This window comes from Lissotriton helveticus, chromosome 7 (genome assembly GCF_964261635.1).
Source record: "Lissotriton helveticus chromosome 7, aLisHel1.1, whole genome shotgun sequence".
Lineage (NCBI taxonomy): Eukaryota > Metazoa > Chordata > Amphibia > Caudata > Salamandridae > Lissotriton > Lissotriton helveticus.
In genome coordinates this window covers 1,362,372,032-1,362,397,323 of record NC_136068.1, presented here as the reverse complement: position 1 = coordinate 1,362,397,323, position 25,292 = coordinate 1,362,372,032, and the positions used below count along the sequence as shown (strand labels likewise).

At 42.6% G+C, this 25,292-nt stretch overlaps 1 protein-coding gene across 1 annotated transcript in view; it reads right to left on the bottom strand.

Moving 5' to 3' along the window:
- CFAP52 (cilia and flagella associated protein 52) overlaps positions 1-25,292 on the bottom strand; it is a 201,130-nt gene that overhangs the window by 98,462 nt on the left and 77,376 nt on the right. The window contains exons 3-4 of the mRNA XM_078650854.1: positions 10,582-10,718; positions 10-138 (exon numbers count right to left, since the gene is read on the bottom strand). Of these exons, the coding sequence (XP_078506980.1) occupies positions 10-138; positions 10,582-10,718 (266 nt within the window). The remainder of the gene's footprint in view (positions 1-9; positions 139-10,581; positions 10,719-25,292) is intronic.

Here is a 25,292-nt window from a genome sequence, read left to right as displayed (position 1 = left end):
AATATTTACTTTCCAGCTGTCATGAACATCTCATCACTGGTGTTAGAGTAGATCAGGGTCTTGGCGTGGCCAACATTGAGGGCTGAAGCGGGACTTCCACAGATTGCCTCTCGCTTTGCTACATTCCATATCACCACACTGCAAGAGAAAGAGAAAACATATTCTGATTCTGCACAGCACCATTAAGGAGAGCCAATATAAAACATAATTCCGCATCAGCCAGCCTTTATTCTCATTAGAGTACGTTTTTTAAGTAAATAGGAGGTAAAAAAATGATTATTTACTGGAAACTTTGGTTCGACATTGCCATTTTTCATTGATCATATGCTTGAATATTCTCCGTCGTCAAGCTGCGAGCCATTGGTAGTCTACATTAACATGGCAATGTCCATACACTCAAGTACCACTGAAAGCAGCCTTACATCATATATAGTCGAATCACTTCATGGTCTGACTCTATTTCTGACCAATCAGGCTAATGGAACTCAGAGCCCCAATTCACAACAGAGACCGAGCTGCTCAGATTTTCGCAGCAAGTCAAATGCATCAAACCGGAAAAAAGACCTTGTTACTGGGGAGGAGGGTGAGCGCATATTTTTATTTTATTTATTTATTTTTTAGGCACATTTATTTATTATTTATTTATTTATTTATTATTTATTAATACAATTTCTAAAGCACGTACGTATGCCCATGGGCGTCTTGGCACTAGGAATACTACAAGGGATCACTGAGGGAAGTGGCGCGTGGCCATGAAAGCTCAATTACTGATGGAATAGCCACGTCTTCACCAGTTTCCTAAACTGGAGGAGAGATTGCACCGCTCGAATAGACAGCGGGAGCGAGTTCCAGAGTCTGGCTGCGGACACCGTGGAGCGCCTGCCTCCCCAAGTGACCGTCCTAGTGCGTGGTACTGCTAATTGATGCAGAACCATTGATCGTAGTTGTCGAGCCGGGCAATAGGTGGTGAGCTGTTCTTTCAGAAACCTTGGGCCTTGGATGTGAATAGCTTTGAACGTTAGACAGAGTGTCTTGAATTTAATGCGGTTTTTTATTGAAAGCCAGTGGTAACTTTTAATTACTTGACTAACTGATTTGAATTTAGGAGTTTTGGAGAGTAATCTTGCTGCCGCATTTTGAATCATTTGCAGCTTAGAGATTACCCGGGATTGTGCGTTGGCAAATAGGCCATTGCAATAATCAAGAGATGAGAGCACCAGTGTGCTCACCACTGTTTTTCCCGCACTATCCGAAAGAAATGGAATGATTTTCCTTATAATTCTGAGTTTATGGTGAGCATTTGCCACTGTCTGATTGGAATGTGCTACAAAGTTTAGCTTCTCGTCGAAGACTATGCCCAGATTTCTGACCTTATTGGAAGGAATTGGTAAAGCTCCTAAGGATGAAGGCCACCACACAGGAGACCATTGTGGGGCGATCTTTCCAAAAATGACTACCTCTGTTTTCTCAGAATTCAACCTTAAACAGTTGGCCTGCATCCAGTCTTTGATAGCCAGCATACCTTCTTGAAACCGTGCCGCTACCTGTTCCCCATCATTGTTGATAGCAAGCACCAGCTGAGTATCGTCAGCATAGGAGGTGAGGCTCATCTGGTAGGTTTTAATAACTCTCGCTAAGTCCAACACATAGATATTAAACAGTGTTGGACTTAGCGATGAGCCTTGAGGCACTCTACAGCGTAGGGTAAGCTCTGGCGATTTAAAAGATCCCAGCGTGACTGCCTGTGTTCTACTGGACAGAAACGAGGTTAACAGATCCCTAGCGCTGGCTTGGATGCCCAGGCTTCCAACACGGTCAATCAGGATGGAATGACTGACCGTGTCGAAGGCCGCTGATAAGTCCAGCATTATAAGGATAGCTGTCCCTCCATGATCTTTAATAGTTCTTATGTCATCTGCCGCTTTGATGAGAGCCGTCTCCGTACCATGGAGCTTTCGAAACCCAAACTGCGTGTCGTCCAGCAGCTTGTTTTGCTCAAGGTAGTCTGCCAGCTGAATGTTCATTGCCTTTTCGAGCACTTTGGCTAAAAAGGGCAGACTGGCTATAGGCCTGTAATTTTTCAGCAACTCCTTGTCTAAAGATGTTTTTTTGAGGAGTGGCTTTAATAGCATGTCCGGGTATATCCCAGAGCCAAGGATTACGTTACAGACTTGTGTCATTGCTGTACTGATGGTATCAATCACTGGCATATAGACCCTGGGAGGACATGAGTCCAGAGCCGATCCTGTTTTAATAGACACCATGATATCCCTAATTTGTTCCTCCTCTACTTCTTTGAATTGAGCTAGTGAGCAGGGAGGAAGGTTGATTTGTGGTATCGGGGAGGCTGTATTGTTAGTCGCGAACTCTGAATAGATGTCGTTAACTTTAGTGAAAAAGAAGTTGGCCAAGGAGTCACAGAGAGCTTGCGATGGAGTGGGTGCTGTGTCTGTGAACTTCCCGGCCAACTGTTTCACTACTTCGAATAGCTGTTTGCTAGAGTTTTTGGCAGAATCGATTTGCTCTCCAAAATACTTATTTTTGGTTTCTATAATCAGTTTTTTATAGATGAGCTGTGTCTCCTTGTAGCGTATTTTACTGACTTGGTCGTAAGACCTACGCCAGTATCTTTCATGCTTACGACATTCCTGCTTATATCTCCTAAGTTCTTCTGTGAACCAGGGGGCGGAGGGCACCTTTCTATTTCTGGAAATAGTCTTTACTGGAACTGATAGCTTCATCGCATTTCCTATCCAGTCTAAGAATTGTGTAGTAGCTAAGTTCGAATCCATGGCTATGGTCGGGCGGGACCTGAGCAACAGCTCATTAAGGGCTCCATTATCTATGTCCTTCCATACCTTAAACGGTTCATGATGAGATAGGCCTGTTTAGATGGGGGCACGTCAGTGATAGGAAGGGCGCATGGAATGACAAAGTGATCGGACCAGGTTAAAGGTAAAATATCCTGGACCGTGATACCTTGTATATTAGTAAAAATGCCGTCCAGCGTGTGGCCGGCCTCGTGTGTCGGGGCGTTAACCAGTTGAGCTAACCCCAAGCTTTCCAAGTCTCCCCTTAGTACTTGGGAGTCAGCATCCTCCTGCTTTTCTAGATGAAAATTCAAGTCTCCCAGTACCATAAAAGAGTCCTCGGTCACCAGAGATTCAATTAGCGAATTAAGGTTAGTCAGAAATTCGGTACGAGATCCCGGCGGTCTGTACATGAGTACTCCCTTTAGGTTGTATGAAGGTGTCACATTGATGGCAAATTGAAGCGCTTCACAGCATTTAGAAAAAATAGGGAATATTCTAACTACAAAGCTATTTCGGGTAATGACTGCTAGTCCTCCTCCTTTCTTTCCCTGTCTGTCATGTCGCTGTGCCGTATATCCCAATGGTGTAGCAATCACCAAATCAGGACAAGATTCAGCATCCATCCAGGTTTCCGTTATAAATAACACATCTATTTTTTTGTCAAGAATGAGATCATGAATTTCCTGTCTATGCTTAGCCAACGATCTGGCGTTAATGAGTGCAATGATTATATTTCTAATTTTGAGATTGAGGCCTGAGTGGGTGCGCATGTTACTATTCATAAACGGTAGGTACGTAGCGCAGGTGAGGCAGGCGGAGATAGCTGTTCGAAGGATATGTTCAGGATGGTATCGTGAGCAGGTACTACATGGGACTGACCTTAGGTGGAAAAGGTCTTTACCTGAGTAAACGATGTGCTCGGATGTTCCATTTGGACCAGGGGTCATGGCCCGCGGCCCAATCTCGGCGCGGACGGGCGCAGACGGGCGCAGACGGGCTTGCCTTTGGCGCGTCCGCTGCGCCCGCCCGCTGCGCGGACGAGATGACGTCGTCCTTAAATCCAGTATGGAGGAGGGTGGGATGTGGCCAGCAACTCGACCGCCACCCTTTCCCTCACCCAGTATTGCGACCTTGATCAGTCTCTCCCCAGCGCCAGCACGTAGTCTGCTGCGCTGTGGGCTGCCGTGTAAGCAGGGATCAGGCTGATTAAGTAAAAGGTGATGTGAACTAAAAATAATGCGCCGCAAAGTAATACAAATGCACAATTTAAAATTTGCTCAGCCTCCGGCTTCCGCCTCAGAGGTGGTTCTCAAATAGTAGTACATAAATCCTCCCCGAGGGGATCTCTAGGCGCCTTTGCTTTAAGTGGAGAGCTTACCGAGTGAATAACAATATTTTCCCCCAAAAATGTAAAGCGGTAAAGACAGAGCATGCTCGAATTGATAGGGGTAGCTGATTCCAGTGATGGAGGGATAGGAATAAGAAGGAGCGACTCACAAACCTGGTTGTTCGAATGCGTATGTGGCTTAGAAGTAGTAGGTCACTAGATCTAAGCTGATGGGTCATGATGTATGGCTGCAGCTGGTGCCTACGGTAGAGTGGACCATTTCTGTGATGGGTCTTACACACCAGTTTAAATAGGGCTCGCTTTTTGATCGGGAGCCAGTGAAGGGAGCGGAGAGAGGGCTCTATCAGGGAGCCGGAGGAAGATTCAGGACCCTGCGAGAAGCAGAATTCTGCACAATCTGAAACCTGATTAGGAGGCTTTCATTGATTCCCCCCAAATGGCATTGCCATAATCCAGGAGAATCATTATCAATGCCTGAACCAAAGTTTTCCGGGCCTGTAGAGGGGTCCATTGAAAGACCTTTTTAAGCATTCGCATGAGGCCAAAACAGATTCCAGTGACGGTTTTGACATGCTTACTCATAATGAGATTGTCATCAATGAGCACTCCTAGGTTCTTTGCATAATTATTAGGAGTAGGTGGAGGGCCCAGATCTGATGGCCACTAGCCGGCTGACCAGCCAGTTTGTGCCATCCCGAACAGAAGGATCTCTGTTTTATTCGTGTTCAGCTGTAGACAGTTGTTGGGCATCCATGTAGATACTGCCAATAGGCATGAATTTAGCTTTGGTCAGTGCCGGGTCATGGTCCAGGGGGATGACCAGTTGTGTGTCATCGGCATAAGAGATGGTTTCGAATCCACATGAGCTTACAAGTCTTGCTTGCCATCTATGAAAGATGCCAATGTACGACAGCCAACGTTACAAGTAAGGAACCATATCTTAGCCAACACTGGATTTTCCATAGATTCAAGTATGTGAATAATGATTACCATGGCAGTTTAATAAATGTTCTAGAAAGAATCAGTAATGTGCTTGTACGTTATTTGTAAAGCCTTAGCCTGCCCTCTTGTGGCAGAAATCAATACATGCTGAAAACAATCAGGCAATGCACTGATTCGATGTTGAACCCTTCTTTGCATTAATTGTTTTTTAAACGTCTTTGTCCTTTTTGACCACATTTCACATCCAGTGAAGGAAGAGCCCCGTCAGCTTGAGTTATTGTGGAAAGAAAGTTGGAAGTTGGATTTTATATTTGTGTGAGCACCTAGCTCACGGATTCAGATTGTGATTTATTGCCCAAATGAAAAATCTCATCCATTTCAAGGAATACATCTTGGTTGCCAACGTTGTTTTAATCACTGCGAAGATGGTTTAATAGTCAGTTGGTATATTCAAAAGTCCAGACTAGATCTGTAGATGACAGGCAGTCAGGTGGAGTGACTGTGGATTGGGGTGTTGATCTTGCCTTTGATATTTGGTCAGTAGACAAGGGTTCACCTTGAATCAACTGGAGGTGTGCACTTGAAGGTCCAGTACCAGCTTAGGTGTTCGATGGGGGAGCGGGGGGTCAGGCGGTTGGGGTGGAGTGCACTCAAACATAAAATCGAAGATTCCAGCTGCCTCAGGCTGTGCTACTCGAACTCCAAAGCAGATGCCTGCCACCAAAGTCTATGGTTTTTTTTTGGAGCAGGCCTATCTTGAAAGAATGAATATATGCATGATAGTATATGGCGTCAGGTTGGTGGCGCCAATGAGACGCAGCATGTTTGTGCGGCTTTTGCCCCAGAAACCTTTTAACACATAATGCATTCCAGTATGGATGGCATGTGATCCCTAAACTTTGTAGCCCATTGCCATGTATATAATGTCCTATATATTTATTTACACACGTGTATGATTCATTGTCTATTATGTGGCTGTGATGTATTGTATTGTATTGTAATTGCATTTATATAGCGCTTACTACCCCTGACGAGGTGTTCAATTGCTCTTTCAGCGAGTAGCACGCTACTCCGGAACCCAGAAAGGATTAGTGTCAAACTAGTATAGTGAAATATAAAATAAATTTGAGTGGTGGATAGGTAAGTGAGTTATTTGGATTCAAAAGGATAGCGGAAGGATAGAAGAGGGAAAAAAGGGTTCATTTATATAGCGCTTGTTACCCCTAATGGGGTGTTAAAGCGCTTTTTTGAAAAGTAGTACGCTACTCCTGGACCCATGAAGGATTAGTGGTGAATTAATATAGTGCAATATGAAAGTAATTTGAGTGGTGGATATTAGTCAGATATTTGGATTGAGAAGGATAGCGGAGGGATAGAAGAGGAAAAAAAGTTTGCATTTATATAGCGCTTGTTACCCTGATGAGGTGTTGAAGCACTTTTTTAGCGAGTAGCACGCTACTCCTGAACCCATAAAGGATTAGTGTTGAAAATTAGTATAGTAAAATATTAAAGTAATTTGAGTGGTGGATATGTTATTCAGTTATTTGAATAGAGAAACGTAGCGGAGGGATAGAAGAGGGAAAAGGTTTGCATTTATATAGTGCTTGCTACCCCGATGAGGTGTTGAAGTGCTTTTTCGGAGAGTAGCACGCTACTCTGGAACACAAAGGATTAGTGGTGAATTAGTGTAGTGAAATATGAAATTTGAGAAGTGGACATGTGAGTCTGTTATTTTGATTGAAAAGGATAATAGAAGGATAGAAGAGTGATGGATTTAGACTTTTTCTGTTTTTTTATTTTGGAGGGTATAGCAGTAGGAGGCTTGGGATGAGTAAAACAGGATGTGGAGAGGAAAAGTCAGAGGGAAGAGTTTAGAAAGATTGTTTTGGGGGATAGTTATACTAAAAGAGGTGTAAGATGATGCAAGGAGGGGTAGAGTAGGGTAGAGTCTAGAAAGGTTTATTTTGGGGATCATAGTAGTGTTATGGGGTTTGGGAGGAATGAAAGAGTGGATGTGGAGGATATATCGATAGAGGTATAAGATGGGAAATAGGGTAGTGCATTGGAAAGAGTTGTAGAAAGAAGTTTGAGATGAGTCAGAGAGTTGAGGTAGAAGATATATTGAGAGAAGTATAGGGTGAGACATAGGGTAGTGCATTGGATATGCTGAATTAGAAGAAAGTAGTAAAAATAGATCCATAAGTACATGGAAAGTATATAGATGCTTAAAGGAGGTACGTATATGCAGATTAAAGATATTGATAGAGATATAGGATGAGAAATAGGGCAGTGCATTGAATATGTTTTTTAGGAGAAAAAATATATATATAGATCCAATTACATGGAAGGTATATAGATGCATAAAGGAAGTAAGTAGATGTAGGTTAAAGATGCATTAGATAAACTCTGGTTTTCAAGTATTGTTGCACTTAAAATGTATTTTAATAACTTTTTTTAAACATAATTATTCTATATGGTTATACAAAGCAATACACATATATAGATAACTATCTATAGTACAAATAAATGCTTATACACAGAGGGATATGCTGTATATTTATGTTTGCATATGGTGCTTATGTGGGGAAGAGACACTTCTTTAGTAGTTTTCTGAAGATAAGGTGGTGGTTTATTTTTAGGGGTAAGGAGTTCCATAGTTTGGCTGCTCGAACAGAGAAGGATGTGCCACCCATTGGTTTTTTTCTTGCATCTTGGGAGTTTGAGGTGAGGTGCCACTCTAGAGCGGAGGTTCCTTTGTTGAATGTGTTTGTTGATTTTATTCCTGATGAAGAGCGGTTCTGTTCCATGTATTGCTTTGTGGATGATACAAAGCAACTTGAACGTGGATCTTCTGGCAACTGGTAACCAATGCAGGGCTTTCAAGGCAGGTGAGATGTAGTCTTGCGGTTTGATATGCAAGAGTAGTCTGGCAGCCGAGTTCTGAATCCGTTGTAGTCTTTTCATGGTCATTAAAGGTGTTAAATGTGTAAAAGACTTTGACACCCTACATCAAGATGAATATTATAAACAAAATTAAATCAGTGCGTGAGAGAGCTCTGGAGAGATGAGGAGCACTGATGGAGGGTGGTAGTGAGGGACTCCATGAAGAAGGTTGTGATGTGGAGGAGGCCAGATTGTCGCCACCAATGCCCAAGTCGGCCCTGGGCAGGTACATAACTCTGTGAACTAAAATTACCTTTCCCAAAGCAGTGCTTTTAGAATCAGCGTGCACAGCTCTCCTTAGTTTTCGTAGAAACCCTAGTATGAAAGAGGCTTCAGGAAAGGCATACACTTACATCATTGACCAGGAATCAGAAGAGCTTCCAGGTGTGTCCTAGGATACCTTCTTGCATAAAGAGTGTGTTTGGCACAGTCTGGGTGGCAAACAGGTGGAGAGGCAGAGCCCCAGATTTGTTGAAAACTAGCGGAAGTTGTTACATATCTACTGCCATTTGTGGTAGGACCAATTGTGTCTACTGTGAGTAGTCACCATTGCATCCTGCAACCTTGTGCCACGCTCAATGTTGTGCAGAAGAAGCCAATTCCATAGGGGTTATGCTTCCTGAGAAAGAGCCTTGTTACCCCTTACTTACTTATGTAGTAAAAGGTTGACATGCTGTCTGTCCTTCTGGACATCCTTTGATTGGCAATACGAGGTGGAAAGGCTTTTAGAGGCAACCTGACTGCTCTCAAATCCAGTAGATTGATAGGCATGCCGGACTTTTCTGCTGAACACAGGTGGAGAGATTCTGAAGAACTCCCCATCCCTGGAGGGATGGATCTGTAATGCAGTGTATCTAAGCATCTACATGGTACAGCTCTTGTCCTGAGAAGTTGTTGTGTAGAAAGACCCACCATTCTAGAGCCTGCATGTATTTGGAGGTCATTGAAACAATGTCTTTCCAGCGACCTGTAACTCACTTCCAATGGTAATCCAACTAGACACAAGGTCTTTTGTTTTCCCACTCCCTTTCTGTTCTCTGGTTTACCATGATCTCAGGACACCCCAGTGGGTATGCAAGAATGGTGTCTGACTCAAGAGAAAATTGTCTTCCTGGACATTTCTGAGGACGAGCAGGACAGTGAGTCAGTGAAATGTGCTAGCAACATTAATAATTTTTAACATGAAAAAGTCAATTTATCCTACTGAAAATTCATCTTTATTTAGGGATTGGTTGATGTCATGGCATGGGGCGAGGGTGGCAGAAGTCATAACCTCCGTTACTCTTCCAGATGGCTGCCGCCATATTTAAAGATTTCTGTCTACCTGGTAGAAGTCTCTGTGCTTACAGAGGGGGAACAGCGTTTACTACGCAACTTTTACAACGCTGTGCCTTTATGATGCAACTTTTACAACGCAAGTTGTTACAACGACTTGCGCTGGGGGGCGCTCCAGGACAGGGAATAGTTTAATTTACTATCCAACTCCTTTCCTACTATCCACGGGGACTGGAGTTGGAATAGTAAATTAAACTATTCACTATCCAGCGCCCCCCAACGCAAGTCATTGTAACGACTTGCGTTGTAAAAGTTGCGTCGTAAAGGCATGCGTTGTAAATGCATGCGTAGTAACGACATACATCCCTTAGAGAGGAGAGACTACCACAGTGCTTTCTTTAGCTTTGCTCAGTGGATGCCATGTTTAATGCAACAATTTAGCTACTTTTTAAATAAAAAATAAACCGTAAACTCCTATAGTGGGAGTTGTTTTAGAAAAACAAAAGCTGTCAGTCTGACTTTTTATTCAATGTTTGGAAGTCATTTAAAAAAAAAATCAGGGCCTCTGGGCTTTTCCTGGCAAAAAAGGTCTATCAAAACGGGCTCTCTGAACAGGGAGGGTGTTCTGGGTTACTTAAATTGATGAGCCAATGCTCTTCGGAAAGTCTAAGGTTTCTGACAGCAGAGCCAGAGGAGGCTTTGCTGGTGGAAAAATGTACACACATGGCGACGGAGAGTTTGATGAACACAATACAATTCCATGTTTGCACTCAGTCCACCTAACTCAAAATAAGGTCCTGAGTCCTATTAACATTTCAACATTAAGGTATTGTTCTTCCTGCATACATGCTTTTGGAGGGAGGGTTAGAACATGTAAAGTTAATTTGCATATTATGTTTACAGGGTGTAGAAAAGTTCCATAAGTTCACATTAACATATTTTAGATTTAACTACCTTGAAATAACTTTTTAAGTATCCTACTTTCAGGTACTTAGGGCTATCTGTGGAACTGGAATTGAATTCACCTGCAGAATTGTTTCATTAAAAAAAACGTATTAGCTGATTATGAAACAACATAAGTTACGTGTACCTTTATTTTAGACCACACTGATCTGCAAGGTCTACAGAGTCTGCAAGACACAAATGCCTCAAGACATCTGCATTGCATCAAAACCCAAGGTTTCAGGACAAATAACTGACTTTTGATAGGTAGGTGGAACTGGAAGTTGTAAAAACAGTGTAATGTGCATAGTTTCTTACCATCCATCATCCTGACCACCTAAGGACACCAAGTACAGGTCATTTGGTGAGAATGCAAGGGCTTCAACCTTGACCTTGTGAAGAGGGAGTTTAGCACACAGCTCCCTATTAGCATAATCCCAGAGCATAATGTCTGCCTAAGGAGGAGAGAAGAGGGAAAGAAGGCAACGAGGACAGGTTTGTGAAAAGTACATAAACATCCATCGCAACAGTTAACATCAAGGAAGGCAACGTGACTTACCTGGTAGTAGTGGTATGTCTAGAATAACAATTTAGAGAAAAACTCTGCACTGTTAAGCCTATTCTGACAGAGAGGAACGACTGCATTATATAGTTTAATGGGGGGGGGGGAGTGCAAAGTTGTGATATTACTAGATTTCAGGCATCGTATGAAAGCTGTAGAGAGTGCATCACACGCGTCATGGATGTACTAACTAAGGGAGGAGTGTCAGCCTGGCAAGTCATATTGATGATGATAAAAATAATCTTCTTTTATATATTCTCATACATCAATGAAGGAATCAATCAAATATACTATTTAAAAAAAAAAAAAATACAGTAATGGTGTTTACCAATACCTGCAAGAATCTAGAGCAACCTGGAATTTTAATGCTATAAATGACGCATTTAGTTTTCTAACAAAGGGGAATTCGCCCTATGCAGAATAATTACTGACTTTAGATTTTTATCACGGACATAGATTTCTGGCTGCTCCAGATTTATTAGATATATTTAAAAAATAAAAAAAATAAAGAATTTTTAGCCTCATTGATGAACTTGAACAAGCATTTATTCCTTAAAACCTTAATGACACTACTTTCTCTAGCCCCTAGGCTCCGACTGCATTATTACATTTGCACAATACCACCAGCAGTTCTACAGATGTACTACTTCACGTACTACTACTAGCTGATAACTGCCTTTGTGAATTGGCCCAGGATTGCCCAACTCCCTACTGATAAAAGTTCAAAAAGGGTACACACCTTTGTATGTTTAACCCTTATATAAATATTCCTTCAATATTCTCAATGTAGATGTTTTGAGTACAATTCACAAAGGCATTTAAGATTTACTTCACATACTCATAAATACCTTTGTGAATCCGAACCAATGTGTTTAATGAAATACCATTGAAACATGATGTCCTTAGAGAGGCCACAGAAACAGTCTCTATTTTATGCCATTTGCTATCAATCAATCAATCAGTACATTTATAGAGCGCACTAAATACCCGCGAGGGTCTCAAGGCGCTGGGGGGGGGGATGGGGGAGTAGGCGCTGCTACTGCTCAAAGAGCCAGGTCTTGAGAAGTCTCTTGAAGGCTAGTAGGTCCTGAGTCTGTCGCAGGTGGAAGGGTAGGGTGTTTCAGGTCTTGGTGGCGAGGTGGGAGAAAGATCTGTCCTTGATGGTTATTCTTCTGATGCGGGGGATGGCACCGAGGGTGAGGTTGGTAGAGCAGAGCTGGCGGTTCGGGGTGTAGAAGGTGAGACATCTGTTGAGGTATGTTGGTCCAGTGTTGTGGAGTGCCTTGTGAGCGTGGGTGAGGAGCTTGAAGGTGGTCCTCTTGTTGATGGGGAGCCAGTGCAGGTCTCTCAGGTGGGATGTGATGTGGCTGTGGCGGGATATGTGAGGATGAGTCAAGCAGAGGCGTTATGTATCCGTTGTAGTCGTTTCAGGAGTTTGGTCAATTCTCCTGCATAGAGGGTGTTGCCGTAGTCCAGTCTGCTGCTGACGAGGGCCTGGGTGACCGTCCTTCTGATCTCAGTGGGGATCCATCTGTAGATCTTGCAGAGCATGCGGAGGGTGTTAAAGCAGGAGGATGAGACGGCGTTGACATGCTTGGTCATGGAGAGCAATGCGTCGAGGACGAAGCCCAGGTTGTGTGCGTGGTCGCTGGGTTTTGGTGCAGTTCCTAGTGTTGTCGGCCACCAGCAGTCGTCCTACGTGGAATGGGGTGGAGCCAAAGATGAGGACCTCTGTCTTGCCCGAGTTTAGTTTCAGACGGCTGTTCTTCATCCATTCGGCAATGGCTTTCATTCCTTCGTGGAGATTGGTTCTGGCAGTGGAGGGGTCCTTGGTGAGGGAGAGGATCAGCTGGGTGTCGTCAGCGTAGGAGATGATGTTGAGGTCGTGTGATCGGATGATGTTGGCGAGCGGTGCCATGTAGACGTTGAAGAGGGTTGGGCTGAGAGATGATCCTTGGGGTACGCCGCAGATTATCTTGGTGGCTTGGGATCGGAATGGCGGGAGGCGGACGCTCTGGGTTCTGCCGGAGAGGAAGGAGGTGGTCCTGTAGTGTAGCTCCTATCATCCCAATAGGCTCTGCGCATTGGAATAATACCTACAGTAGTAAAGGCCCAGACCAGACGTTAACTAGGTCTACTACTGTCGATACTAGACTTAAAGTTTTGGGTTTGCCAGCTTAGCTCAGAGTTCACTAGAAACTTTCTCGAATGTTCAAGGAGGACTTAACTTCCCTGATTAGACAAGAAGGGATTTAGTTTCTGACAACCATAGAACATGACAACTTTGCTCTCCCCTAATCAAGAGTAAATCTCGAGAGTCGTGTGAACAAAAGGCAATTTATTTTACTCAGTCAGTACGTGCATTCTTAGTCTCATCAGAATGTAGAGAAAAGGAAGAGACGGGCGTGTTCAATAAAAAGGTGTTATTTATTGATCAGTCTCTTTTCTCATACAAGAGAAATGGATCGATATTATTGCAATACTTATAGTTAAGTATAGTGCATACATTAAAAGCAATAGTATAAAATAATACTGTAAAAACATTGATATGGTTTCTAAGCCATAAGATGTTTAAAATGATTAAAATAGATTACATACATATATACATTTGACTAAACGTACTCAACTGGTGTTTCTAAATACGCCTACCCCGTGTACCTGACCTAAGCCTAATACGTGGGCGGGAATAGAAAGTTACAGTTTAAGTTAAGTTTGTTTTTGCCAAGTGAATAACTAAAGAATTCTCTGTGAGGGGTTATTCAGTTCTGTACCTGGAAGTTAGGATGAATGAGGAATGGCATCTCTTTCTCTGCTCTCGATATTCCAGGCTGCCTGCGAGGGCTACCCGGAAGCGCCGGTGCTGGGTTTCTCTGCAGGAGAAAGCAGCTTCTCGTTCTCAGCGCGTCAGGAAGGCGGGGCTGCTGCCAGCGGGGTCTGCTCTGCTCTGGGCTTCGGCAAGTATGGCTGCTCCGTCTCGTCACCACGCGTGTGTTTTGCATAGGGCAAGATCGGTAATATTTATACCTTTAAGGTGCCGAGATTGACGTAAGGATGGACATAGATACGTCAATAAAGATGTCATACGACTTGCTCGTTAGCACATTCTTTTGCTGAAGGTCTCTGTGAAATCAAAACAATGGCCGCAGGGTTTTACCCAGGTTGTCATAGGTTTGATTTGTTATGAGAACTCCGTATGCCTTATCAGGGGCTGGAGGAATATCGCTTGTCTAATTAGATCTCAAGCGTTATGACCTAATCAGATAACACGTTCCTGTGCCGTAGTGTGACTGCGTCAGATAACGGTATCTGCATCATGGGGGTTTTCCTTGCCTCATGGGCTGACTGCTAGTTAACTTGTTGGTTAGTTTAACTAGAATAGGGTCAGGAATAGGGGGATCGATTCAGAACCTATAGGAATACATGACACCCACTCCACGCTAACTATGGACATATTTACTAATCTAGGCATAGTATAACATAGTACAACATACTATAGAGTAGTGTGTATACCTTACCACCCCAAAATACATAAATGCATTTCGAAATTTTCAAATATACGGAAAATTGCAGTCATATAAATTGTATGCACTCAAGCTGTATAATAATGCCAAAGTAATCACGCATTTGTATACATTATTGCTTATTTGGTATATGAGAAATTACACATGAAATGGCTTCTTAAATACAGAAAAAAGTTTCGAGACCATTCCATCACAGAATAAAATATATGTGAACATACCAGCGGGCAGCTAATGTCTATAAAGTATCTAAAAATAGAAATCTTAGTTCTCTAGGAATAGTTTCTTACTTTAAGCAGAAGATAGTGTCCCGAAAAATTGTAAAAATTAATTTGGGGCTGCTAAAAATTGCTGTCCGTGAACTGGAGGAAAAATTGTTCATGTGACTTTATTTTTAAAGTTGAAGGCCGAATTCAGGGAACGCCGAGTGCGAGCTTGCTCAAAAAGTCTCTATTTCTGTTCGGGTGAGAACATCATATCATTTAGGCTTTCGAAAAAACTGTCAACAGCTTCCTGGGAAAGTTCCACTAACTCGGAAATAGGTGTAATCATGCATTCGTGCGCATGATTGTCTCCATTGACATTCTGATTCACATTGTTGACAGAAGGTCGTACCTGATCGATGCTGCTTTCATCTTGAACTTCACTACCCCTCAGTCGTAGTGGTGAAGCTTCCACGAATGCCGTCATCAGGATTGGCAGCCTTTGAGGGCAGCACAAAGCATGAACCTTTATCGGGCTCAACAATGTTTCTGCATCCATTGGCGCATCCGATTGTAGCGTCAGACAGGTGTCTAACACGCATTCTTCTCCGCATAGCAGACACCTTAGTACAGGTAAAACACATCTTTGCCACATTGGTCGAAATGATAGAAACCAAGTCATGTTCAGGTCTCTAAGCCGGGAGAGTCCCAGGATTTTTGATATCCGGTCCCGGTATCCAATGGCTAGGATTGTTTCTTCCATTGTCGCGAGAGTTTGGTCTGTGACATGGGTTGCCATAACGAAAAATAAGGACTAAGAATAGGATTCCTGCAATTAGTCCCAGGATCAGGGGAAGTCCGCCAAAAATCGAATGGACGAAATCTGGAAAAATACCCAGTATGGCTTTGAATGGTGTTAATGCCATCGAAAATACTGTCTTAAATACCCCTGAGATCCCATTGGTATCAGAAATATTTAAGATTTCGTTCAGGATTTCCGCGAAATGTACGGGGGAATTAGTTGATAATAATGTATGTATCTCTGCAGTCGTCCTTGCGACTTGTAGATCATACGTTTCTTTTGATGACGTGAGCCTTGTAGGCGTCTGAAGAAGCACTGTTTTCATTCTGCTTAAAGTATCTATTCGAATAGAAGTAATTTTCAAATTGGGCCATGCCCTTGCCTCCCTGTCTGGAAAGGAGCTGGGGAACAATGAGCGTACACAGCACTTGACCTTCGCAGTCGTAGTTACTAGATAAGGAGTCCCGGGCATAAGACTACAGCATCTGCGGTCTACAATTAGAATGTAACTCCCATTATAGAGTCTTTGAAAGAATGGTTCTATCTCAGTTGCAGGTGCGCCTTGCTGGTGACATGAAAGGTTGTATGAATTCCCTTCACAGGCTCCATGCAAACTAATTCCGTTACACAGAAGCGTGCCGCTTAGTGACATCGCACAATTATTGCCACTAAGAAACACTTTCTGTCCTTTATTACTGACACATGCATGTGAATAGGGCAGGTTCCATGTTGTTCTAAGGTACCCCTTTCCCAATTTCTCGTACATGCCAGCCTGTATATATTTTTGGCAGTATTGAAACCTGAAGGTTGAGATTGGAATATTTATTATCCCATGTATTATCCATTCACTGACAGGTCGTTCTGACATTGTCACTGGTAATCTTTCTAGTTTTTCAATGCTCAAGATTGTATAATCAGCACCCTTTTGTGCCATACTGATTTGTCTATCAGTAAGGTTAAAGATTTGGAATAGTGACGTTGTGTTGATTAAACGCCAAGGCACATAGCCTGAACGCAGATTTTGTAACGTCCAGCCAAGCTGTACAATAGAACGCAATTGAGACTGACCGTGTTGTAACAACAGTAAGTCTTGCGATAATATATCGATTGCTGAAGACACAATGCTGTCCAAAGAAAAAATTCTGGAGGACAGAGTCATTAACCCATTGTCCACTACAGAAAGTGATTTTTCCAAATTAATACGGTCAATTTCCCGTATTCTCTCTGCTGTTTCAATTTGAGTAACCTTCCAGGCCTCATTGTATGCTGCATATACAGAGGCTGCTATGAAACGCTTTTGACGCTGTTTGCGTGGTCCCATTATGAAATCACGCAAGTCAGCACCATCAGTAAGTAAAGTTAGGTGTTGCTTAATTTCTGCCAGTGTGGAAGTTTGTAGCCATTGAAGGCATAATTTGCCCACACTGTAGGTGTATCCCTGGGTGATGTCTTTGGGGATATCTAGGGTCTGGCCTGGTCATTTTGAACCCCTGTGTTTTGTTCAGGAATCTGTCTTGACAGTTATTAGTATCTGTGGGCCAGATCAACCACTGTTTCCAATCAGGATGTGTTCTGTTTTGGTTTAATATATGGTTTACGTCTATCTCTTCATCTGTATCAGAGTTATTGCTAAACATTGTTGGCATTGGAATAGACGGTTTATTTAGGTCTTTGATTTTGGCTAAGCCAAGACAGGTGGTTTGTTGGACAGTGTCATTTAAAAATATAATTTGTTCGGGGATCATGCAGGCTCTAAACAGTGATTCTATACCCTGTACTTGCCATTCTTTTGTACCCCAAACACTTTTCAATTCAACATTTTTGTCCCAATAATCAAATCCAAAAGTATTCATTTGTTCAAAAAATGAGTCTGAATATATCAATTTTGTGTTGGTTATCATGGTTTTCATCCCTGTCTTGTTCGACAATTTAAAATAAAATGTTTCAGCATTACTTGTGTTAAAACCTGAAAAATATGAATATTTGTCATAAACGGTCCTTGAGCTCCCTTTTGGAGGTGTAGCACAATGTTCCCATTGATTATAATTTAAAACATTTCTAGGCTGTGCAGATCTATGTAGAAAATGGTTACCATAGTGGTTATAGCAATACATACTATCATAATTTGTAGAACCCTGCAAATAATCATGTTTGGTAAATTTAGCAGACATTACTAAGTCAGACATCATATTATTAATGCTTTCGAAGTCCCAATCATCAGCAAATGAGTTCGGTTTCACAAAGTCACTCAAGGAGATCTTAATTTGGTGTAGATATTTCAGGATCTCGACCGGACCAAAAATTTCATAGTCAGTGTTGTCCCATGCTACCCCACCCGGTATAGGATTGGCTGTGAAGTTGGCTGAAGAAAGTTCTCTTTTCTCGACGTGTGAAGATGTGTGTGGTTTGAGGATCAAGTTGATTTTCTGACTTGCTGTGTCCATTTTAGCATATTTTCCCTCAATGAAGCGTCCCAAAGTTAGTATCATGATGAGCCAAAGTATGAGGATAAATGCACCAAAACCCACCCAAAATTCAATCCATGGAGAAATCAGATATGTTTCTTTTAGTTGTTTCAAAAGTTCTTTAGCTTTATCTTTAAAGGTTTTTGATGATGGCTGTGTCTTTGATTCACTGAAGCCTTCAGAGGAATCATCGAAGTTTATGAAGTAGCCGGATGCAGTTCTGTCAATTGTTCCAATTGCTTCAGGATTACTGTTTCTTGCGTTTTCACTCGGTACTTCATTATAGATTGGTGTGTCTCTGCTAAATGTTTTTATTTGGGTTTTCAGAGGTCTTAGTTCTATTGCATTGTTGCATAGTCCTTGTTGTTCTTCTGTAGGCGTTTCAAATGTGATGAGCCTCTTTGTTAAGACCTCTGTATTGGTAGCAAACCTTGGTGTTCTGCTACTTATTGGGAGTCCACTTGGCCTACTGTTTGTTATCGGCCACATGATTGTGGTTTTACCAGGTCGATGGATACAACTCGGTTCTCCTTTTTACCAGCAAGTGGCGGTAGTACAACTGATCTTGTCCCGTTGACAGACAAGACAGGAACTGCTTTTCTGTAAGAAGGCCCAAATTCCTTCTTTACCGCGATCTTTTCCCTGACTAGATCCCCGACTTTTGGAATCCAGACAGGTCTTGCTGGGACAGGTGGTGGTTCTTCAGTGGTTGTTGGCTGTTGTTTCAACTTTATGTTGCTCAGGTCTTTTCTTGTTTTGTTTAAGTCCTGTAAAATAGCCAAACGGTCTTTGATATCAAAGCTTTTTTCTTTTACCACTGAAGTCTGACTGTCAAGGTCAGAGATAATCATCCTAGTTCCGAATAATAATTCGTATGGACTGAATCCCTTCAGATAATTTCTTGGCAAGTTATTTAGACTACGTTGGACACTTATTAGATGTTTGACCCACCCAGCTCCCGAACCTAATACTTTTGCCGTTATAGATTGCTTTATGTCACGGTTTTTTCTTTCAACAATTCCGTTCCCCTCAGGGTGACATGGACAAGAGTACCGCAAATTCACGCCCATTCCGACCATGGCCTCCTTATAAGCTCTAGAGCTAAAAGCAGGACCATTGTCCGAATGCAGCATGCCAATTGCGTATGTGCCGATAAAGACTCGCAAATCTTTTATAACAGTTCTGGCGTCAGCCGTTCGCTGGGGCCACATCCATATGAATCTCGTGCATGAATCCACTGCGACCAAGATATATTTATAGTTACCATCCCTTTGTAAGGGACCACAGTGGTCTAGATAAACACATGCTAATGGTTTATCCGAGATTAGAAGGGGTGTCTGAGCTGGACGTCTCACCGTTGATACTTTCATTCTTTGACATATTTCACATTCTAGAACATAGTTCCTTGTTTGTCTTCTCATATGTGGCCACCAGTATCTCTGTTTTAATAATGATACTGTGGCTGAGACGCCAGCATGTATAGACGCAAGCCCTTCGTGTGCCGCTATTATTAGTCCTAACCTATGTTCCATGTTTGGAATTGCCCTATCCCCCACTCCAGGGATTCGAGCAAAAGGAACATTGTTTGCATCAGTTATGTATGAATATTTTACTGGAAAGCCTTTCGGGAGTGGTTCTATCGAATCCTTTTCTGAAGCGCTAACAGCTTGTAATATTTCGCTGTCTATTTTTGTTTTTGACCGGGTGATGGCAGCTACGGAAGCCGTTTGCACAGCTGCCTTCGCGGCCTCATCAGCCAATGAATTCCCTGCAACGTGAACGCCATCACGTTGATGACTCAGTGTGTGTATCACGTGAGTCTTTGGTAGTTCTTTTTGTAAAAGAACTACTTGTTCCCAGAGCATTTTATGCTTGATTGTGCCTCCTTTTGCATCCTTAAAACCATTTTGAAGCCAGATCTGCAAGTATTCATTGTAAGACTGAACGCAATAATACGAATCGCACACTATGAGTGTGGGGAATTCTCGATCGGTATTTTCAAGCGCCATCTTGAATGCCAGTAGTTCAGCTCGCTGAGCCGTACAATCTCCTAGAGATTGTGTTTTAGTGAGGGTTGGTTTAAATTTTCCTTCGTGCCAGCGACCTTTGACAATCGCGCACGCAGCACTGTAAGCTTGTTTACCCCCTACTGCGGGTTGTGCTGATCCGTCTGTATATATTATACAGCCGTAATGTTCTAGAGGCAGAATTTCTGTCGGCAGAGGACATTCAAATTCATATTGGAGAAATTCTTGTGTTTTTAAGTTGGGATCAAATTTGTATGCTACGTCTGTTGCAGCAAGAGAGTTAGCCCATTGTATCCATCTTGGATGGAGTGCTTTAGCATTCGGAATGCTTGCTTTTGTTACAGCCTCTAAGGCTGGTATCGGTGTCACGATTATTATTCGTTTACCTTGTGCCAGGGCTCGTTCTTTTGCTATAGCTGTCTGTGTTGCAGTTAGAATTTTTTCCGTAGGGCTAAACATCATTTCAGCCTTAGTGTACAAGTGTGATTTGAATGCAATTGGTACCTTTTCTCCCTCATTAGAGGTCAGGTATGTGAATCCGCATCTCCCTGGGATGACTCGAATCACAAGATTGCGTGTATTGTCACGTGTTTCTAATTTTGTTTTAATTAGCATGTCTGTTTGTAAGGATCTCAGAATTTCTGTGTGTATTTGAGTCCAATTGGATCTTTTAAAATCTGGTTTTATTAGATCATAAAGGGGTTTGACCCTTTCTGCGTAATTTGCAATGTATGTTCTTCCGAAATTTAGGAAGCCTAGAATTGACTGTAGGTTTTTTAGTGTTCTAGGAGCTTGGATTACGGCACATTTCTCTAGGAAATTGTCAGCCAGGCTTTTGCCTTCACTTGATAATTCATATCCTAAGAACAGGACTTTCAGATGGGCAATTCTGGACTTTTTAAAGTTGAATTTGTAACCCTCTGCAGCGAACCCAAATATTATGGTGTTCACTCTCTTCAAGTGAGTATCCAAGTCATCATCTGTTAAGTATATGTCATCGACATAAGATAATGCTTCATCATCATATATTTGTAGTAATTCTGTTACTCTCGCTGAGAATACTCCCGGGCTGTTCTTGTACCCCTGGGCTAACCGACAGAATTGTTTTTGAGTGCCATTTATTGAGAATGCAGTTAAATATCTGCTCTCTGGTGCTATGTTTTGACAAAAGAATCCATTAGAGATGTCTAAGGTTGTTTTGTATTTTTTGCGCACTATGTTATTCATTAGTGCAGCACTGTGTGAGTTTTGCACTGCAAACGTTTTGCAACATGTGTTGAGGTGTCGGTAATCCAAAACTAGACGGTATGAATTGTCTGGTTTGGAGACCGGAAACAAAGGGTTGTTCATTTGTGAGGTGCAAGTTTCAATCACCCCCTGGTATTCTAGCTGATCTAGTATTTCTTTTACCTGTTTTTTAGCTTCTTGCTTAATTGGGTACTGCCTTTGTGCAGTAGGTTGTGATTTTAACTGGATTTTGTGAGGAGGAGAGTCCTCATCCCATCCTACATGATTTTTATATAAACTTGGAGCTAGAGCCACTGCCCACTTTCTAGCAAGTGTGTATTTTTTATGAATTGGGATATGATTTGAGAAGGCAGGCATAATTATTTCTTTGCCATGAGGGCACTCCCTGACAAACTCTGGTGGCCAGTCTTTTTCAGCTAGAAGGATATCATAGCCCTCGGAGAGATTATCCCAAAATAGTCCCCTTATTTTCCTAGTCTTATCTCCCTCTATACGTAGTGTTATTTCGTATATTTTGTGAGGTTTGCTAACTCTGGTGTCCGCAGTTTCCACTTCAAGATATTCATTCGTGTCCACTGTCTCCAGATGATTCATAAGGACTTTGCGAGCTATGCTCACTTCTGCTGCGCTGTCTAGCATTGTCTGAGCCCACTCTCCGTTTTTCAGTTGTGTCCTCAGAATTCTCGGCATTGTTAACTATTTTAATGCTGGCTACCTTCTTTTTTGGAAATTGTAATTTCTTTTTTAGCTGAGCAGGTTCCTTGTCTTTGGACTTGGCGTGCTCTTCTCTTTGTTCTGATCGTCCTCTTCTTTCCGATTTCTGCGAGGAAGTCTGAAAAGATTGAGAGGGACGTGTATCAATGTCTTGATATCTATCAGGCTTTTTTATATTATCCCTATTTCTAAGGTTATATCTTTTCCCAGAAGGGTCACTCTGGGGTGACCTTTGTCTCTGGTTTGGAGATTTTTCTCTTCGCCTAGGAGACCTCCCTCTGGACTGGAATTTCTTTTCTTTAGGATTGGATTGTTTGTTTCCATCCCAGTTCTTTTTTGGTGAATTATTTAAAAAAAAAAAAAAATTCTGGACTTTCAGTCAGTTGCGGTTTTACTGGTATTCCACCTAGACTGTCTCTACCTAGTTCCTCATAGGATTTTTCTATGATTCTGGCAATTTCAGCTGGTTGGTCTGCTATATCTGTCTCTTTTAACCTCTGGCGGATCGCCACGTTTGCTGCTTCTCCCTTTATGTTGGCTAATAATATAGCCGAGACCTGCTTGAAGTCTTTCAGTAATTTCATACCAAGAGTTAAAGCGGGTTCTGGACCGTATTCATCTTGAATTTGTTTTAGCACGTCTGGTATTACCGAAATGGATGGAACACCGTGCGTTTTTGTGTAGATAGAAGCAAAGACTGTACCCCAAGTGTCACAGTCCTCTATGTGTGGTGCGATTCCCATTGGGAGACATATAGTCAGAATCCTGTGTTTTTCTAACGGGGTGGTGTCAGGAAACACCGCCTCTATTTGGGTGATTTTTTGTGCCAACCAGAATGGTATTTGTTCCCGTTTAGTCGGTACTTTACCTAGGCAGGACTGGATGTTCTGTGGTGTAATTTTATTTGTGTTCCCCTGGTGAGGGGTCAGCTGTGGAAGTTTAATCGCTGGCTGAATTGTTGAAGTCCGCATCACATACTGTACTAATTGTCTATGAATTTTTATTAATTGTTTTAGCTGTGTTAACAGCTCTGGTGCAGGCATTCTTTCGATGTCTGGATGTGGTGTGTATCCGGCTAGGACCGGCCACGTTGCTCCTGGTCTACCTAAAGGACCGAGCCTGGTGATGTGATTATTATGTTTTAGGGCGCCATCAAATAAGAGCAAATGCTCTTGAAATTTGAGTGGTACTTCCACCTCCTCGAAAGGAGTGTACGTTTCAGGAGGTTCCTCTATTTTGTAATAGTGGAAGTACTTTGTTACAGCATTTGCTGCTGGAAAATGTATCCATGAATAGTATACCTCTGTCTGCCGATATTCGTGTGCCTCAATTACGAATATGACTGTGCCACCTCTAGGTGTCAGTCCATTTTCTATAAGTTTTATGGTTATAGATTTCCTTTTGATGACCGGGATGAGTATTATCTCCGGGTCTGCGTCTTGCATAGTAGCATCAGCTGCTGCGAGTTCAGTTGCTATTCTAACTGTCTCTCTTTCTTCATCACTGTCCATTTTACCGACAGGATGGTTATTTCTTTTGTTTGCAGATCAGGTTTCTTATGGAAACAAAGATTAGATGCACAATAATTTGGAACAGTGTATCCTTCAACGTTGACTATACCAAGGACCATACATAGGAGTTCCCTCCTGCGAGGTCTGGCGGATATAACCTTTCACCCACTCCAGACGTCTTTGGAGTATTGTGGGAAAAGGGGTCTGAGTGAGAAAGCACGACTGAGTTACTCTAAATGTCTTACGTTCGTTTTATCGCCCTTTCCAAACACGTTGGGCGCCATGTAGTGTAGCTCCTATCATCCCAATAGGCTCTGCGCATTGGAATAATACCTACAGTAGTAAAGGCCCAGACCAGACGTTAACTAGGTCTACTACTGTCGATACTAGACTTAAAGTTTTGGGTTTGCCAGCTTAGCTCAGAGTTCACTAGAAACTTTCTCGAATGTTCAAGGAGGACTTAACTTCCCTGATTAGACAAGAAGGGATTTAGTTTCTGACAACCATAGAACATGACAACTTTGCTCTCCCCTAATCAAGAGTAAATCTCGAGAGTCGTGTGAACAAAAGGCAATTTATTTTACTCACTCAGTACGTGCATTCTTAGTCTCATCAGAATGTAGAGAAAAGGAAGAGACGGGCGTGTTCAATAAAAAGATGTTATTTATTGATCAGTCTCTTTTCTCATACAAGAGAAATGGATCGATATTATTGCAATACTTATAGTTAAGTATAGTGCATACATTAAAAGCAATAGTATAAAATAATACTGTAAAAACATTGATATGGTTTCTAAGCCATAAGATGTTTAAAATGATTAAAATAGATTACATACATATATACATTTGACTAAACGTACTCAACTGGTGTTTCTAAATACGCCTACCCCGTGTACCTGACCTAAGCCTAATACGTGGGCGGGAATAGAAAGTTACAGTTTAAGTTAAGTTTGTTTTTGCCAAGTGAATAACTAAAGAATTCTCTGTGAGGGGTTATTCAGTTCTGTACCTGGGAGTTAGGATGAATGAGGAATGGTATCTCTTTCTCTGCTCTCGATATTCCAGGCTGCCTGCGAGGGCTACCCGGAAGCGCCGGTGCTGGGTTTCTCGGCAGGAGAAAGCAGCTTCTCGTTCTCAGCGCGTCAGGAAGGCGGGGCTGCTGCCAGCGGGGTCTGCTCTGCTCTGGGCTTCGGCAAGTATGGCTGCTCCGTCTCGTCACCACGCGTGTGTTTTGCATAGGGCAAGATCGGTAATATTTATACCTTTAAGGTGCCGAGATTGACGTAAGGATGGACATAGATACGTCAATAAAGATGTCATACGACTTGCTCGTTAGCACATTCTTTTGCTGAAGTTCTCTGTGAAATCAAAACAATGGCCGCAGGGTTTTGCCCAGGTTGTCATAGGTTTGATTTGTTATGAGAACTCCGTATGCCTTATCAGGGGCTGGAGGAATATCGCTTGTCTAATTAGATCTCAAGCGTTATGACCTAATCAGATAACACGTTCCTGTGCCGTAGTGTGACTGCGTCAGATAACAGTATCTGCATCATGGGGGTTTTCCTTGCCTCATGGGCTGACTGCTAGTTAACTTGTTGGTTAGTTTAACTAGAATAGGGTCAGGAATAGGGGGATCGATTCAGAACCTATAGGAATACATGACAGTCCAGTCCAGGGCTTTGTTGCGGATTCCTGCATCGTGGAGGCATGTGCTTAGGGTGTGGTGGCAGGCGGTGTCAAAGGCGGCTGAGAGGTCCAGTAGGATAAGGGCTGCGGTTTCTCCATTGTCCAGGATGGCTCTGATGTCGTGGGTGGCGGCGATGAGGGTAGTTTCGGTGCTGAGGTTTTTGGCGGAATCCGGACTGGGATGGGTCCAGGATGTTGTCGTCCTCGAGGTAGCGCGTATGTTGTTTGTTGATGATCTTCTCGATGACCTTTGCCGGGAACGGGATCAGGGAGATGGGCCAGAAGTTCTTGAGG